Source organism: Geotrypetes seraphini, chromosome 15 (genome assembly GCF_902459505.1).
Source record: "Geotrypetes seraphini chromosome 15, aGeoSer1.1, whole genome shotgun sequence".
In the NCBI taxonomy this organism is placed as follows: Eukaryota; Metazoa; Chordata; class Amphibia; order Gymnophiona; family Dermophiidae; genus Geotrypetes; species Geotrypetes seraphini.
The window spans coordinates 64,036,409-64,052,395 of record NC_047098.1 but is presented as its reverse complement, the minus strand read 5'-3'; the positions used below and the strand labels follow the sequence as shown (position 1 = coordinate 64,052,395).

Below are 15,987 nucleotides of genomic sequence, written 5' to 3'. Positions count from 1 at the left end.
TTAATAAAAATGATGTTCAAAAAAAGAAGGGATCGTGCCACTGTACTGGGCCATGGTGCGCCCTCACCTGGAGTACTGCGTCCAGCACTGGTTGCCGTACATGAAGAAGGACACGGTACTACTAGAAAGGGTCCAGAGAAGAGCAACTAAAATGGTTAAGGGGCTGGAGGAGTTGCCATACAGTGAGAGATTGGAGAAACTGGGCCTCTTCTCCCTTGAAAAGAGGATACTGAGAGGGGCCATGATCTAAACATTCAAAATACTGAAGGGAATAGACTTAGCAGATAAAGACAGCTTGTTCACCCTCTCCAAGGTAGGGAGAACGAGAGGGCACTCTCTAAAGTTGAAAGGGGATAGATTCCGTACAAACGTAAGGAAGTTCTTCTTCACCCAGAGAGTGGTAGAAAACTGGAATGCTCTTCCAGAGTCTGTTATAGGGGAAAACACCCTCCATGGATTCAAGATAAAGTTGGACAAGTTCCTGCTAAACTGGAACATAAGCAGGTGAGGCTGGACTCATTTAGAGCACTGGTCTTTGACCAAAGGGCCGCCATGTGAGCGGATTGCTGGGCACGATGGACCACTGGTCTGACCCAGCAGCGGCAATTCTTATGAGTATACATATTTAGGTCTTCCAGTCTCTTCTCATGCTTCTTTTGATTCAAACCCTTACCATTTTTGTTGCCTTCTCTAGACCGCTTCAAGTCTTTTTATATCCTTCACCAGATACGGCCTCTAAAACTGAACACAATACTCCCAAGTGTGGCCTCACCAATGACCTATATAGCGGCATCAACACCTCCCTTCTGCTAGTTGTTCCTCTTTCTATACAGCCTAGCGTACTTCTGGCTACAGCCACAACCTTATCACACAGTTTTAGGTCCTCAAACACAATTACCCCAAGGTCCTTTTCTCCGTCAGTGCTTATCAGCCTCTCATCTCCCAGCACATACTGCTCCCTCGGATTTCTGCCCCCCCAACCCCCAAATGCTTTGTTGCTCAAGTTGGAATAACTACTGCATAAAAAATACTTGCTGATAGTTTTCAAGGATCAATCTGGGCAGTTGTTATCTTTATGCATACAGACACTCATAACATTGACAGACTTGTGTACGCGATGTACATGTCATCTAGTCTAGTATATATCTATGAAGGGTATTTTTAAAAATTAAAGTAAAATTCTGGAACCTTTTGAGGGGCATCTCTTTGGGGCACACTATTGTGCTGTGGCACACAGCTTGAGAGACACTGCTGTAAATAGGCTGAGTTGATCCCATGGGAAATCAGCAGGCAGAAATTGGTTTGAATACCCAGTGGAGTGACTCAGAAGCTTCATATGTATTCTAAGCCTGTGAAGCTTCCTAAGTAGGCTCTATTGGTGAAGTTATCCATGCTGTAAGATTAGTTTCCTGCTGTCCATAGAGAGCACCTCCTGTAGATAAGTACAGTGGTGTGAAAGTCTGGAACCACTTGTGAATTTTGTGATTCAACTTTCTGGCATTTTATTTTAATTTCTTCATTGACCCAATAGATTTGTCTGTGTACCACATTGTAAGGCATACATTTGGCTATTAGAATCAACTTTTTATTCTAGCTTGGCCTTAAATTTCTTCATAAATCAAGTAATGTAGTTCACTGGCCAGTGGTGTAAAATAAATTAGTATGCTCTAAAAAAGTACATACAAGCGTCATCTATCCTTCATATTCATGTAGGTGGCCTTGGAAAAAGGCCATTATCCCAGGACAAGCAGGCAGCATATTCTCACACACGCGCGGTTTGCGTCGAAGCACTTTTAAAGTGGTCCATACCGGGGTACCGTCAGTGACGTTACCCATACGTGAGAATATGCCTGCTGTCCCTGGATAACACCCGTTACGGTAAGTAACTGTGCTTTTTGTGTGTTAGTGATGGCTCAGTATGTGGTGAGCCAAACTTTGTTCCTGTTCATCTGTCTGCATTGAATGAACCAGTTTGAGGTAATCATGGGTGACAAAGCGGTTGCAATGAGTGACTCGATCAACTCACATTTTTTATGTTGGATATCTCTTGGATATCTCCCAGGCCACCTTGTACCACGAGTTCTCGATTGGATTCAGATCCAGAGATTGGACAGGCCAGTCGGTTGACTCGATGTCCTGACGCTTCCAGTTGATTACCTGTTTGGCTAATGGCGAGGTGTGTTATCTTGGAACAGGAATTGGCCTGGAAATAGCTGCTGAGCTGATGTTACCATGCATATTTGCAATACACTTCTCCCTCCGAATACACGGTTTCAGCATCCGCTGATACGGTTATTCTCGATTTTTTTTTTTTTTTTTTTGTTTTAATTTTTTTAAAATTAATAGCTGCATTCCGGACCTTCCCCGCCTCCCTCCCGCTTTCCCCCAGAATCCCTTAAACCTTACCTGGTGGTCTTGAGAGACTACTGGAGCTCACGGCAGCCATTTCCTATGAGTGATCTGCACGGAGCAGGAGCCATTTAGTCCATGTCGGCGGCATGAGCAGCAGCGCGATTTGGTGCTGCTTCTCGGCACTGAGCGGGTTCAGATTATTGCGCACCATTCTAGGATTTAAAAGCAAACTAGGTGCACATCTCCTTACAAGAGGCATAGAGAGATATGGGTGACTAAAATTATGCCATGTGTACATCTGGCTGGGCCTCAGCGTGTGCAGATCACTGGACTTGATGGATCGAAGGTCTGAACCAGAGATGGCAGTTCTTATGTACCCTCTGTTTTCTGTCTGATAACTAATTTTTAATCCATAATTGAACATTGTCTCCTATTCCATGACTCTAATTTTCTCAGGAGCCTCTCATGAGGAACTTTTGTCAAAAGCTTTCTGAAAATGTAGATACACTACATCAAATAATAGCAACAAAAACAGTAATATTGCCAAAAATTAATTACCTAATGTAAACACCCACTTGGTAATTAAAGTTTGCAGGGACTAGTACAAACATAAGAATTGCCGCTGCTGGGTCAGACCAGTGATCCATCAGTCCGCTCACGCGGTGGCCCTCTGGTCAAAGACCAGTGCCCTAACTGAGACTAGCCCTACCTGCGTACGTTCCGGTTCATCAGGAACTTGTCTAACTGTCTTAAGAACATAAGAACTGCCATCTCCAGATCAGACCTTCGGTCCTAAATCTCTGGAGGGTGTTTTCCCTATGATAGACTCCGGAAGAGCATTCCAGTTTTCTACCACTCTCTGGGTGAAGAAGAACTTCCTTACGTTCATACGGAATCTATCCCCTTTCAATTTGAGAGAGTGCCCTCTCGTTCTCCCTACCTTGGAGAGGGTGAACAACTTGGCCTTATCTACTAAGTCTATTCCCTTCAGTACCTTGAATGTTTCAATCATGTCCCTCTCAATCTCCTCTGTTCGAGGGAGAAGAGGCCCAGTTTTTCTAATCTTTTGCTGTACGGTAACACTGTTACAACATCCTTTGAGTGCAAAAATATTTCCCCCTGTATTAGAAGTATTTCCATGTAATGTCATTAAGTGTCGCCTAGTCTTTGTAATTTTGGATAGTAGGAAAAAAAGATTCACTTCTACAAAATTCTGAGTGGTGTAAAATGGGTACGCATCTCTAATCTCCCCTCAGCAGTCTTTTCCAAGTTGAAGAGCCCTAACCTTATCCTTTCCTCAAATTAGAGACATTTTCTTTAGCATCTTGGTCACTCTTATTTGAACCTTTTCTAGTTCTGCGAATTTTTTTTTTTTTTTTTTTTTTTTAAGATAGGGTGACCAGAATTGAAAGCAATACTCAAGGTGAGGTCGCACCATGGAGTGATAAAGGCATTATAATATACTTGGTCTTATTTATCATCCTTTTCAGTGGCGTAGCGAGGATAAGAGGCACCCAGGGTGGTTGCGCTTCCCTCTGCACCCTCCTCAAGGCGCTCCCTGCTCCTTTAGCACCAACCCACCTTTGCTTCCTCCACGCCACACTCGTGCCCTGCCTTCCCACCCCTGTACCTTTTTAAAACTTCACCAGCGCGAGCAGTCTTTTTGGTCTGCTGCCGACACTGGCATTGGCTTTCTTTCTGATGTCACTTCCTGGCTCCACGACCCAGAAATGATTTCAGAGGGAGCCAGGCAATCGCAAGCAGTAGGGCAGAGTAGTTGCTCACGCTGCCGAAGACCCTTAAGAGGTATGGGGTGTGTGGAAGGGAGGGTGCGAACATAGCATGGGAGGGGCAGAGAAGTATCAGTGCCTGGGGTAGTCAGTCCCCCCCGCCTTTACTATGCCACTGATCCTTTTCATAATAATTCATAGCATCCTGTTTGCTTTTTTGGGCCACTGCAGAACATTGCACAGTACAACTTCTAAGAAACGAGAAACCGCTCACAAGGATACTCCAGAAAGTCTTGTGGTAAAGCAGAGAACAATTTATTTTCTATCTGGCCAGACAGGGTGTCCAAATCGCATAAAAAAGCAAAGTAGGCACACAGAGCTTAGTGCAATTATCTATTATATTAGTTCACATATTTCATAGTCCCTCCTGCCTACCTGCTCATTGGTTGGAGCAGCAACAGTTCACAACCTATCAAATGTCTCCCTCAATTCTTCTGTTTTCCCTGCCTCTGTTTACTTCTCCTATCACCCTTATTTCTGGGACCACCAAACTCTATCTTCTATTTCCCATATATGGTTTCTCGATCCGCCGATCACATTCTCATTCCGTAGACTATGGGGTCCTTTTATTAAGCTGCGGTAGGAGTTTAACACGCATAATACAGCGCTAGCCACTAACGCCTGCATTGAGCAGGCGTTAGTTTTTTTGCCAGCCACGGGGATTAGCACGTGATGAAATGTCTGCGTTAACCCTGCTAGTGCGGCTTGATAAAAGGACTCCTATGCTGCCTCCTTCAACTTGTTACTTCAACAAAGTCTTTATGTCTTATTGCAGGATCATCATACTTTACAGTTACTGGAGGCATTGTTTCCTTCAAGAATATCTCATTCCCCCCTCCCTTCCTGACCTTCCTCAGCAATTTACCAGTTCTGTACTTTTTCTGCAGACCTCTGCAGTTTGCAATAAATAACACTAGTTTATTCAATTAACATTACCACACATTATTAATGTATCATTGTTTGTGTGTATGTATATTACCTATTCCCTACTTTCTCTATATATTATTACATCCTGCAATAATTAACACTATTAGAAATATATTAGTAATTCACTCTTATGTTATATTATAAAGTTATTTCTTTTTTCATTTCTTACAAACTGCTTAAGGAGGAATGAATCACGGAAAACCAACTCTTAATCCTACAGTAAACTAGAGGTACAGCAGCTATGGCAATAACATACGCTGGATTGTGCCACCAACATGCAACTATAATCTGAGATAGAATAACTACCATGTTTCCCTGAAAATAAGATCTAGCATCATTTTGGGGATTGGTCTTAATATAAGCCCTACCCCCAAATTAAGCCCTAGTCCTGGGATTCGTCGACAACTCTTCACACAAATTATTGAAAAGGGGAAGATCGTGACTGGTTCTTCTGGCTCTGTTTGGATTACAAATACTCGTTTGGGACAGCGTGTTTTTTGTCACTTTTGGATCCTTTGCTTCTACACGGATGTTATCTTTTGGAGATAAGTACTGCTGGAGTTTCGTTTCGTGGTTTTTTTTTTTGTGACATTTTGCTATTGATTTTTGCTTTTTATTTTCACATTTGTTTGCATGGTGGGGAAGAAGATTAAGAAGAGGATAAGCACTGTAAAAACGCTAAAGCAAGCATGGTCCCTTTTTATGGATACAGTCACCAAGGCACAAAATGTATATATACCATGTATCAACAAGGGATCCAAGAGGAAAAAGAACAAAGAACTGGCATGGCTCACTGTAGCAGTGAAGGAAGCGATCAGAGACAAGAGAACCTCATTTAAAGAACGGAAAAGGTAAAAAACGGACGAAAACTGGAATAAGCACAAACATCATCAATGCAAGTGCCATAAGGCGGTAAAAGGGGCCAAAAGAGACTACAAGGAAAAAATAGCCAAGGAGGCGAAAAACTTCAAGCTGTTCTTTCAATATATCAAGGGGAAACGACCCGCGAAGGAAGCGGTAGTTGACCATGGAATAAAAGGAGTGCTAAAGGAGGACAAAGCCTTTGCCGACAGGCTGAACACATTTTTTGCGTTTGTATTTACCAAAGAGGATATACACAACATATCGAAACCCATCAGGCTATATGCTGGAAATGAAGACTGGAAACTGATAGGGTTGATGCCATGGTCAGTCTAGAAGAGGAATGCAGGCAGATTGATAGGCTTAAGAGCGATAAATCCCCGGGACCTGATAGCATCCATCTGAGGGTCATCAAGGAACTGAAAGGGACTATAGCTGAACTGCTTCAACTAATAGCCAATCTGCCAATCAATCGGATTTCAGAAGACTGGAAGGTGGCGAAGGTTTGAGGGGAGATCCGGGAAACTATAGTCCGGTGAGTCTGACCTCGGTACCGGGAAATATGGTAGAGGTGCTGATAAATGACCGCATCATTAATCACCTTAACGGACTCTCTGTGGTATTCCGTGTTTGGTGGAAAAAGATTCAGACGATGTGCTATTAAAAATGACCTTAGATGATCTGTCAGTATTTAAGAAACAAACCAGTCCGTGACCTGGTCAGATAGACCGATTTCATGAAGTCGAGTTAATAGCAGACTGTGATCAATAGTATCAAAGGCAGAGGAGAGATCTAAGGAAATAAGCAGTACTGATTGATGATGATCAAGATGGTATAGCATTTTAGTAGTAAGTCCTAGCAAAGAAAGTTCTGTGGAATGATAATGACGAAAACCGATTTGGTTAGGTTGGAGTACATTTGTTTTCTCAACGAATTCAGAGATTTGATGGAAAACTATTTTTTCAATAAGTTTTGCCATGAATGGTATGTTTGCTATGGGACTGTAATTAGACATGTCCTGAGTGCTAATATTTTGATCCTTAATGATTGGATAAATGATCGATTGTTTCCAAATCTTAGGCAGAGATCCTGATGATAAACTGGAATTAACCAGGTCTTTAATGAAAGGGCCGAAAATAGAGAAAAATCGGAAGGGTGAAGCGAGAGCATTTTGAATAGGACAGGTTAGCCGAAGTATTAAGAGTTTTTACAGAATCTGCAGAGTGGCTAGGAGTAGAGATAAGCAGAAAAGTGTCTCTGATTTTCTGTACTTTATCGATAAAGAAAGTGGCGAGGGCTTGTGCTGAAGGTGTAATATTGGAATTGTTCATTTCTTTTTTCTTTGTTAAGGATTTAACTATTGCGTATAAAGTTAGTTTTTAGCCTTCTTAATTTATTTGGTATAATCTTTTTTGGTTCTATTAATTTTGGATCTGTAATATGCGGCATGTTCCTTGAATTTATTAAGATTAATAAGTGTTTTATTGTGCCTCCATTTTCATTCAAGAGAACGTAATTGGCTTAAGTTTGCTGAATACCATGGATTTTTTTGTTTACAGGGAGATATCGTGAAGGTGATTGCTGGTGCAATAGAATTTAAAAGATTACTGATGGACTGGTTCCATGCTAAAATTTTATTTTCTACAGTAGAGCTGGATAGTTGTTCTAAAGTAAGGCTGAAGTTAGATGAGATATCTGCAGCTTCTAGCTTACTATAGTTTCTGGTGGTAATTGTTTTAGGTTTCAAATTACTTCCAGTTTCACCGAGATTTTGTTCAATTCCTTTCCCTTATCACCCTTAAAAACCATTTCTGAGTCTGATAGATCCTACATCTTCATCCGTAAAGATCGAAGCAAAGAATTCAGTCTCTCCACTATAACCTTATCCTCCCTGAGTGCACCTTTTACTTCTTGTTTGTCCAACAGTCCCACAGATTCTCTCACAAGTTTTCTGCTTCTGATGTACCTAAAAAATTGTTACTGTGAGTTATTGCCTCCTTGGACAAATTGTTCTTCATATTCTTGTTTAACTTTCTTTATCAATGCTTTGCATCTAACTTGACAGTGCTTGTGTCTCTCTTTATTTTCTTCCTTGGAATCCTTTTTCCATTATTTAAAGGATGTTTCCTTGGTTGTAATAGCCTCCTTCACGTCACCTTTTAATTACGTCAGCTCTTGCTTTCTCTGTCCACCTTGTTTAATATGTGGAATACATCTGATCTGGGCTTCCACAATCGTATTTTTAAACAATATCCACGCCTAGTTTACACTTCTGACTTTTGCAACAGACCCTATCAGCTTCTTTTTAACCATTTTCCTCATTTTATTGTAGTCCTTGTGAAAATTAAATGCTGCTACAGTAGATATCTTTAGTGACGTCACTCCAGTTGTCATTTCAGATTTTATCATGTTATGATCACTATTTCCTAGTGGACCCAACACAGTTACCTCCTGTACAGTGTCCTGCATTCCACTAAGGACTAGATCTAAAATAGTTCCCCCTCTTGTTGGTTCCTAGACCAGTTGCTCCAAGGAGCAGTCATTTATGACGTCTAGGAATTTCCTCCCTAGCACTCCCTGATGTAACATTTATCCAGTCAATGCTGGGGTAGTTTAAGTCACCCATTATTATACTGTTGCCCAGTTTTCCAGCTTTCCTAATATCTGAAAACATTTCTTCATATGTCTGCTCATTCTGTCTTGGGGGATAGTAGTATAGCCCTATCCATATATTCCTTCCCTTCACATATGGAATTTCCATATGGATTCCACACTATTGGTGTTGTGCAGAATGTTTATTTTGTTTGATTTAGTTCCCTCTTTAACATATAACGCAACCCCCTCTCCAATTTGATCTACTCTATCCTTGCGATATAATTTGTACCCAGGTAACGCATTGTCCCATTGATTGTTCTCCTTTCACCAGGTCTCTGATATGCCTATTATATCTACCTCATCATTCAGTGCTATATACTCTAATTCTACTTTATTTTTTAGACTTCTAGCATTTGTATACAGATGCCTCAAATTATGAGTTGGTTTTTTTCCCCCCTTGTTACCTACAGAGTGCTGAGAAGATGACAGGGATAACTTGACATCTTTACTCTGAGTGTGGCGCAGTGGTTAAAGCTACGGCCTCAGCACCTTGAGGTTGTGGGTTCAAACCCACGTTGCTCTTGTGACCCTGGGCAAGTCACTTAATCCCCCCATTGCTCCAGGTACATTAGATAGATTGTGAGCCCACCAGGACAGATGGAAAAATGTTTGAGTACTTGAATAAATTTATGTAAACCGTATAGAGAACAGTATAGAAACTGAATAAATAAAAAATAAATTCCCTCAACACTTGGCTTTTTTCACCATTTTTGAAACCTCTCTATTGAGACTGATGTGTTCTGATTCAATAGTATCCTTCAAGGATACTCTACACTGGATCATCTGCTCCTGGGTGACTGTCGGCTTTCCCCCCATCTAAATTTAAAAGCTGCTCTACCTGCTTTTTAAACATTGGTTCCTTCTCGGATAAGGTGAAGTCCTATCATTTCGGAATAGGCTCCCCCTTTCTGAGGAGGTAGCACAGTTCCTAACAAATCTAAATCCCTCAGCCCTGTGCCTTCAGAGCTCTGCCTGCCTCTTGGGTCTTGCATGTGGATCAGGGATCATTTCTAAAAATGGTTCTCTGGAGGATATGGATTTCAGTTTTCTATCTATGAGTTTAAATTTGGCTTCCAGAACCTCCCACCCACATTTTCCTATGTTATTAGTACCTTCATGTACCAAGACAGCCAGCTTCGTCCCGAGCACTATCTAATATCCTATCTAAGTGACAAATCGGCCACCTTTGCACTAGGCTAGGTGATACGTAATGATTGAATCTCCCATTACAACGGCTGTCTTACTCCTCTATTATGGGCAGAAGCCCCTGAAGATAGATCTTCGGTGAAAGAGGATATTGCATCTTCTGGTGGGCAGGTCCTGGCTACAGGATCATTTCCTGCATCACCAGGGTGATGATCTCCTTTTAGGAGACCTCCGTCCTCCAAGACGGTACGGGCTGCCAGACTGGAGGTGGAACTTCTCTACAACGTCCTTATAGGTTTCCTCTATGTACCTCTGTCTCCCTCAGCTTCTCCAAGTCTACAACTCTAGCCTTAAGGGAATGGACTTGTTTTCAGAGAGACAGCAAAAACAAGAAGATCCAAGTTTGCACAGGAGAAGAGCAGATCCAAGCAAATGAGACTGTGGAAACTCAACGTCCTCAGACCTTTGGTAGTAGTTTATTTAAAATTTTCTTGATAAAAGCAATATCAGCAAGAAGACTCACTCCATATATGAGGACCTAACACGAGCCGTGTTTCAGCTAAACAAGCCGCCTTCAGGGATCCAAGATTTATGTACAATCTTATACAAGTGGAGAAAAGTCTGAGAATCCAAATGTAGGAGTCTAATTACTGAGATCGTACATTACATCTTGGATCCCTGAAGAAGGCGTGTTTAGATGAAACATGGCATGTGTTGGGTCCTTTATTTCATATGTGGAACGAGTCTTCTTGTTGATATTGCTTTTATCAAGAAAATTTTAAATAAACTACTACCAAAGGTTTGAGAACATTGAGTTTCCACAGTCTCGTTTGTTTGACTCGTTCTCAGAGAGCCAGCGATCACATACATATAACTTCTTACAAACTAGGAGATAATCATAACATGTGACACTTGGTGCAAAAGACTAGATAGCTCTCCTCTTTCTGCTGCATCGTATTATTGAGCTGCTTAATTAAATCCTGTAAGGTACTAGGAATGTTAAGACTAGTATAAAGAGCCTTAGATAATTTGTTTGCTTTTATTTAGTGTTTAAGTCTTAGCAAGTAATGAAATATATTAAGAATATGTACTAACCAGATCACCTGTTGTCCTAAGTAGGATAATTGACTTTTTAAATTAAGACTATAAGTAAAGCAAATGAGCTAGAGGTGGGTAGGAGGTAATGCAAACTATTCCAGACCCTAGCAGAAAGTTCAAGTTTAAAAACTATAACAGGCTTTTATTTTATGGAAACTAGCTAAGTAAAGCTTGCTCTTTTAAGATGTAAAACTACCTTTATAAAGGAACCTACAGTTTAGCTTTTATCCCCCAAATTAGCAAAGCTCAGAGCAAAATAATATGTACTTACCCAGAGAAATATCCTGTTTTCTTATATTGGAATTCTCTTTTGCTGCTATTCTTGCTTTTCTGTCTGCATTCACAAGCTGTACTGTATATATCACTGTTGAGGATAGAAAATAATTAATTGGTTGCTGAACCTGCAGAAATAAAATTGGCTAGAAGATACCCTTGCAAAGTGTGTTTTGGGTAGCTTTTAGTTCCCATTCTCCATAAGGGTGAGAGTACGATTCTCATATTTCAATACATCAAATGCTTTTTAATTTCTGTTGATGAAAATAGTGCATGCACTAACTGTATTAAATTAGTTTTCTCTGAATGTTTTGATAACATGTGTTGTGCTTAAAGTATGTAGTTCATAGAAACACTAAAAAACAAACATTTTCTTTTTTTTTTTCTCTAGCTGGAATGAACCTTCCTCATTGAATGCCAACAAGTTTCCTGTGGGGATTTCAGTTGGGGTGAAGCATTCCCCTCTGGTTGAAGCCATTCAGTGACAGATTTGATTGTTGATCCAGGGTTTTTTACAATATCTGATCTCCCTGAAGAAGGCAACAGTGCTATATTGCATTAAGCTGATATCCTAACCATCATGGTACTGTCCCAAAGACAACGAGATGAGCTGTAAGTCTCTTTCTTCATCAAAATACTTAGAATAGCTAGTAGCAAAAAAATAATGAATTTTATTCTGAGTTTAAAGACTGAATATTTAATTGGTTAATGACAGCTTACAGTAGATTAGAATGGGTGAGAGTTGTATGCGACTTGTGTTGCAAAGTACGTTTCTAATGCGACACGCACTCCATTCCTGAACCTGTGGGTAGTCAGTCTTTTTGCATGAGAATTCTTGTAGGGAGCTTCATTAGCATTCTTTTGCTCCACCTCCCATCCTTCTGGGCTCTCCTCCAATTCCTTAGTTTTGTTTCTACAAGCGAGCTGGTAGGAGCCCATTTTTTCTGCTAGTGTTTATTTTCAATTAAATTTGGTATTTTTTTTGCTAACTGTTTGCGAGGCTTTTTGATGCTGCAGAGGATCCCACTCTTGGGACAGGTAGAGATAGAGAACATAAAGTTGAGCTCTTGTCGTATATGTGATGGCATGTATACTGGTACTTTAGTGTTCCTCTTCACAAAGCTGTAGAATCACTGATCCCCGGATGGAACTGGCTAAATTGTTTCCAATCATTGAGTCGTATCCAACAGGCAAGAGACGCCATACGCTACCTGTATGAGGAAAATGGGACCCTATAAAGGGCCAGGAGGTCCTACGTGGTATCAAAATGTCCTGGAGCCCAGGTGTCAGGTAAGTGGAGTTGCACCAGATAGGCAGGCGGTGCCATGCACTACCCATATCGGGGAAACTGGACCACATAAGGGGTTAGTTTGAACTGAGAGAAGGAGCCCTTCTCAACCACCCGAAGAGTGAGACGGAGGTGCAACACTCACCTTCGAAAAAGGAAGCTGGACCAGAGACTGAACATAACCAGAAAGGAAAACAGTGTCAAATAAGAATAAGGCGCAATTCACTGCAGAGTTATTGTAGTGTTAGGAAGTGGGTACTGCTGGAAAGAATAGGCTACGGAACTGGAGCAACACAGGAAACTATCATATTTATAGAACTGGTAGACCATCAGTGAAAGCTGCTCTGGGAGTTACCCCTGAGAAACGGTAGTAGTGCTCTCAACTTATATTCCCTCCACAGGTAACGGAGGAGAAGGCCTCAGCAGGTGGCGCCAAATGCCGCAAATGTGGGCCGTGGTAGGCAGCCAGCCTTGACTGGTCATGTGTGTATGTATGTCCAAAATGGGAGAACCATGGGGAAAATGGAAACAATCACGAAACTGAGACAAGGCCCAGGACCTCAGAAAAACAGGCTGATACCTGTGAGATGAGCGCCTGTCTGCTGGGCAGGGGTAATAGGGGTAGGCATCTGATCCATGGTGCCCCAGTAGGACAACAGTCTGCAGGAGCTAGGAGTCAAACCTGGAATTGCAGAGAACTCACTGGACCACAGAGACAAGGGCATAGTCAACAATGGAACTTCTGAAGAAAGGAACAGCAAAATGGGCATGGGCAAGGACTAGAGAGAGGAGTCAAAGCACTACCCAGCAGTGCTCTTAGATGAGCTCAAGCGTGTCCTGCTAACAAAACTTTCTACCTCCAGAAAGGCAACTAACACAGGAGTCAAATACTACAGGGCGAAGCTGCCAAGACCTGGGACTGCGAGCCCATGCAGGCCCTAATGAGCAAATACCATAATTTTTGCTCCATAAGATGCACTTTTCCCCCCAAAAAAGGGATGAAAAAAAGGGTGCGTCCTATGGAGCAAATCCCCAAATCTCCCCTCCCCTATTACCTTATTGAGACCGCCCGCCGCCGCTGCTGATGGCCATTCGCTGCCACTGAAAGTAGAGGAAGGGAAAGGCCAGGCGGGTGCAGTGATTGCACATTGCCAGCCCAGAAGCCTTAACCCCGACATCGGGGATAAGGCTTCTGGGCTGGCGGTGTGCAATCGCTGCACCTGCATTGCCCTTCCCAGCAATTCCTTCCGTTTCTTCAGTTACAGTGCCGTGCTGCTGAGCCAGGAGTCGTCCCCTCCCCCCGGCTGCTACTTCATTGACGTGTCCTCGCAGCGGGAGGTAATTAAATCGGGCGAGCAGGCGGGCAGGCTTGGGGGGGGAAGAGGACAGAGGCTGGAAGGCAGTGAGGGGAACATAGGAGGGAGGGAGAAAGGGACTATTGTTCGGCCTGAGGTGGGGGTGGGGAGGAGGACAAAGGCTGGAAGGCCTGAGGAAGAAAAAAAAATCGCCAGACAACGGGGGGAGGAAGAGGATAAAGGCTGGAAAGCATTGAGGGGGACATAGGAAGGAAGGAGGGAGGGAGGAAGGGACAATTGTTGGGCCTGAGGGAGGTGTAGAGAGAGAAGACATCTTTAAGTTCAAACAATTTTTATTGATGCAAACAACAACAAATACAACATTAAAACTTGTATAACAATGATGATGCATCAAATATAATAATATGATGAACATATTGATGTGATCAATATTACATACAACACCAAGGTGCTTAGTATAATAATGATGATAAAGGGAAAGCAATACTAGGTTGGTATGTTCAAAAATGAATGGTTTATCTGAAATACCTCAGCCCCACCATTCAGATAAACCATTCATTTTTGAACATACCAACCTAGTATTGCTTTCCCTTTATCACCATTGAAGTAGGGTTGGTGTTAGAATTAATAACTAATACACTGGTATTGGACTAAAGCTGCTAGTATAATAATGAGGCATCGAGTAAAATACATCCCATATAAACCTAGAAAATACCTTCATCCCCCATCAAGCCCCACTCAATCTATGTATGACTACATGTTTTAAATCATTTAATACCCTCTACCTTCCCTCCCCAAACCCTCCCTTCCCTTCCCCATTCAAAGGTACTCTCCTTCATCCCCCATCAAACCTGAATAGGACTACATGTTTGAATCTATTTAATACCCTCTACCTTCCCTCCCCAAACCCTCCCTTCCCCTTCCAATGATACTCTCTACCCCTCCTCAATCTCAGTTAGGACACCCATCTTAAAACCGCACTACGACCTTTAGGAAATAAGGCTTGCAAATATGGATCCCATATTTGCATAAACATCTTTCGCTTCCTCATCCTTCCAGCATCTCTAGCTTCCCAGATGGCCAACTGATGCAACTGGTTTCGCCAATGCCAAAACTTTGGAGGGTCAGGGATCGTCCAATATTGAAGAATACATTTTTTGGCCAGTAGACTCATTTTCCTACACAGCGCCCTATGCCCCTTAGGCAAATGACGAAAAGCTTCTGGCAAATCGAAAATAAAATGGGATGGAGAGTAGCGCAAAGATCTTCCAATTAACTCAGACATAAGATATTATTCGCTTCCAAAAATGCTGAATAATGGGACAAAATCAAAAAGCAAGTCCCAAAGTGTGCGCCCCCATCCCACATTTATGACATAATGGAGTAGGAAGACCTCCACCATAGAACAACTGTGTACGAGAAGAGATCTTAAGACAGAAACCTGGGGTTCACGAACCGCTAGCGGGGGTAGCAGCAGAAGAGGACCCACAACACATACTCTAAAAGTGCGTTGGGAAAGGTAGGAGCAAACCAGGAGAGGACAGATTCATGGAATCCAAATGAGAACAACATATCAAGGAGTAAACTATGATTTACAGTATCAAAGGCAGCAGACAGGTCAAGAAGGATATGGATAGAGTAATCTAGGTTAAGCTTCCCAATCATTGGCTTGGGAACCAGACACTCACTGAAGGCTTTGGAACCTCAGTGAAGAAACAAAAACTACAGTTTTAGGAACCTGTATTAAGAGTGCCTTGAGGCACTCCTAGCCACTGCAGGGAAAGCAGCCACCGTTCCCCTGCTTGCCTGCCCAAGTTTCGGTCCGTCTCCCCTCCACAGCCAGCCGAGAAAGGAGAACTTCACGACCCTGCTTAAGCGCCGGTTGTAGGCAGCAAGCCCCCGACTGTAGGATCACTTGGGCTCGGGCTTGACTTCGTTTAAATTCTTCACAATTTGTTTAAGTTTAATTTGTTTATGTTTAATTCGTTTAAGTTCTGCCCAGTTCGTTTAATTCGTTTAAGTTCTGCCCAATTGCTAATTGCTTAAGTTCTGCTAAGGATCACTAGACTCTTTCAATTTCTCTAGTCCTGCCCAATTGCTAATTGCTTATGTTCTGCTAAGGATCACTAGACTCTTTCAATTTCTCTAATCCTGCCCAATTGCTAATTGCTTATGTTCTGCTAAGGATCACTAGACTCTTTCAATTTCTCTAATCCTGCCCAATTGCTAATTGCTTATGTTCTGCTAAGGATCACTAGACTCTTTCAATTTCTCTAATCCT

General features: G+C 42.1%; 1 protein-coding gene across 4 annotated transcripts in view; it reads left to right on the top strand.

Annotated features, from left to right (window-relative positions):
- The window catches only part of PAFAH1B1 (platelet activating factor acetylhydrolase 1b regulatory subunit 1), a 129,523-nt gene that overhangs the window by 28,265 nt on the left and 85,271 nt on the right, over positions 1-15,987 (top strand). For all 4 annotated transcript variants that reach the window (XM_033922626.1, XM_033922629.1, XM_033922627.1 and 1 more), the window contains exon 2: positions 11,494-11,714. In XM_033922626.1, the coding sequence (XP_033778517.1) occupies positions 11,683-11,714 (32 nt within the window). In that variant the 5' untranslated portion in view covers positions 11,494-11,682. The remainder of the gene's footprint in view (positions 1-11,493; positions 11,715-15,987) is intronic.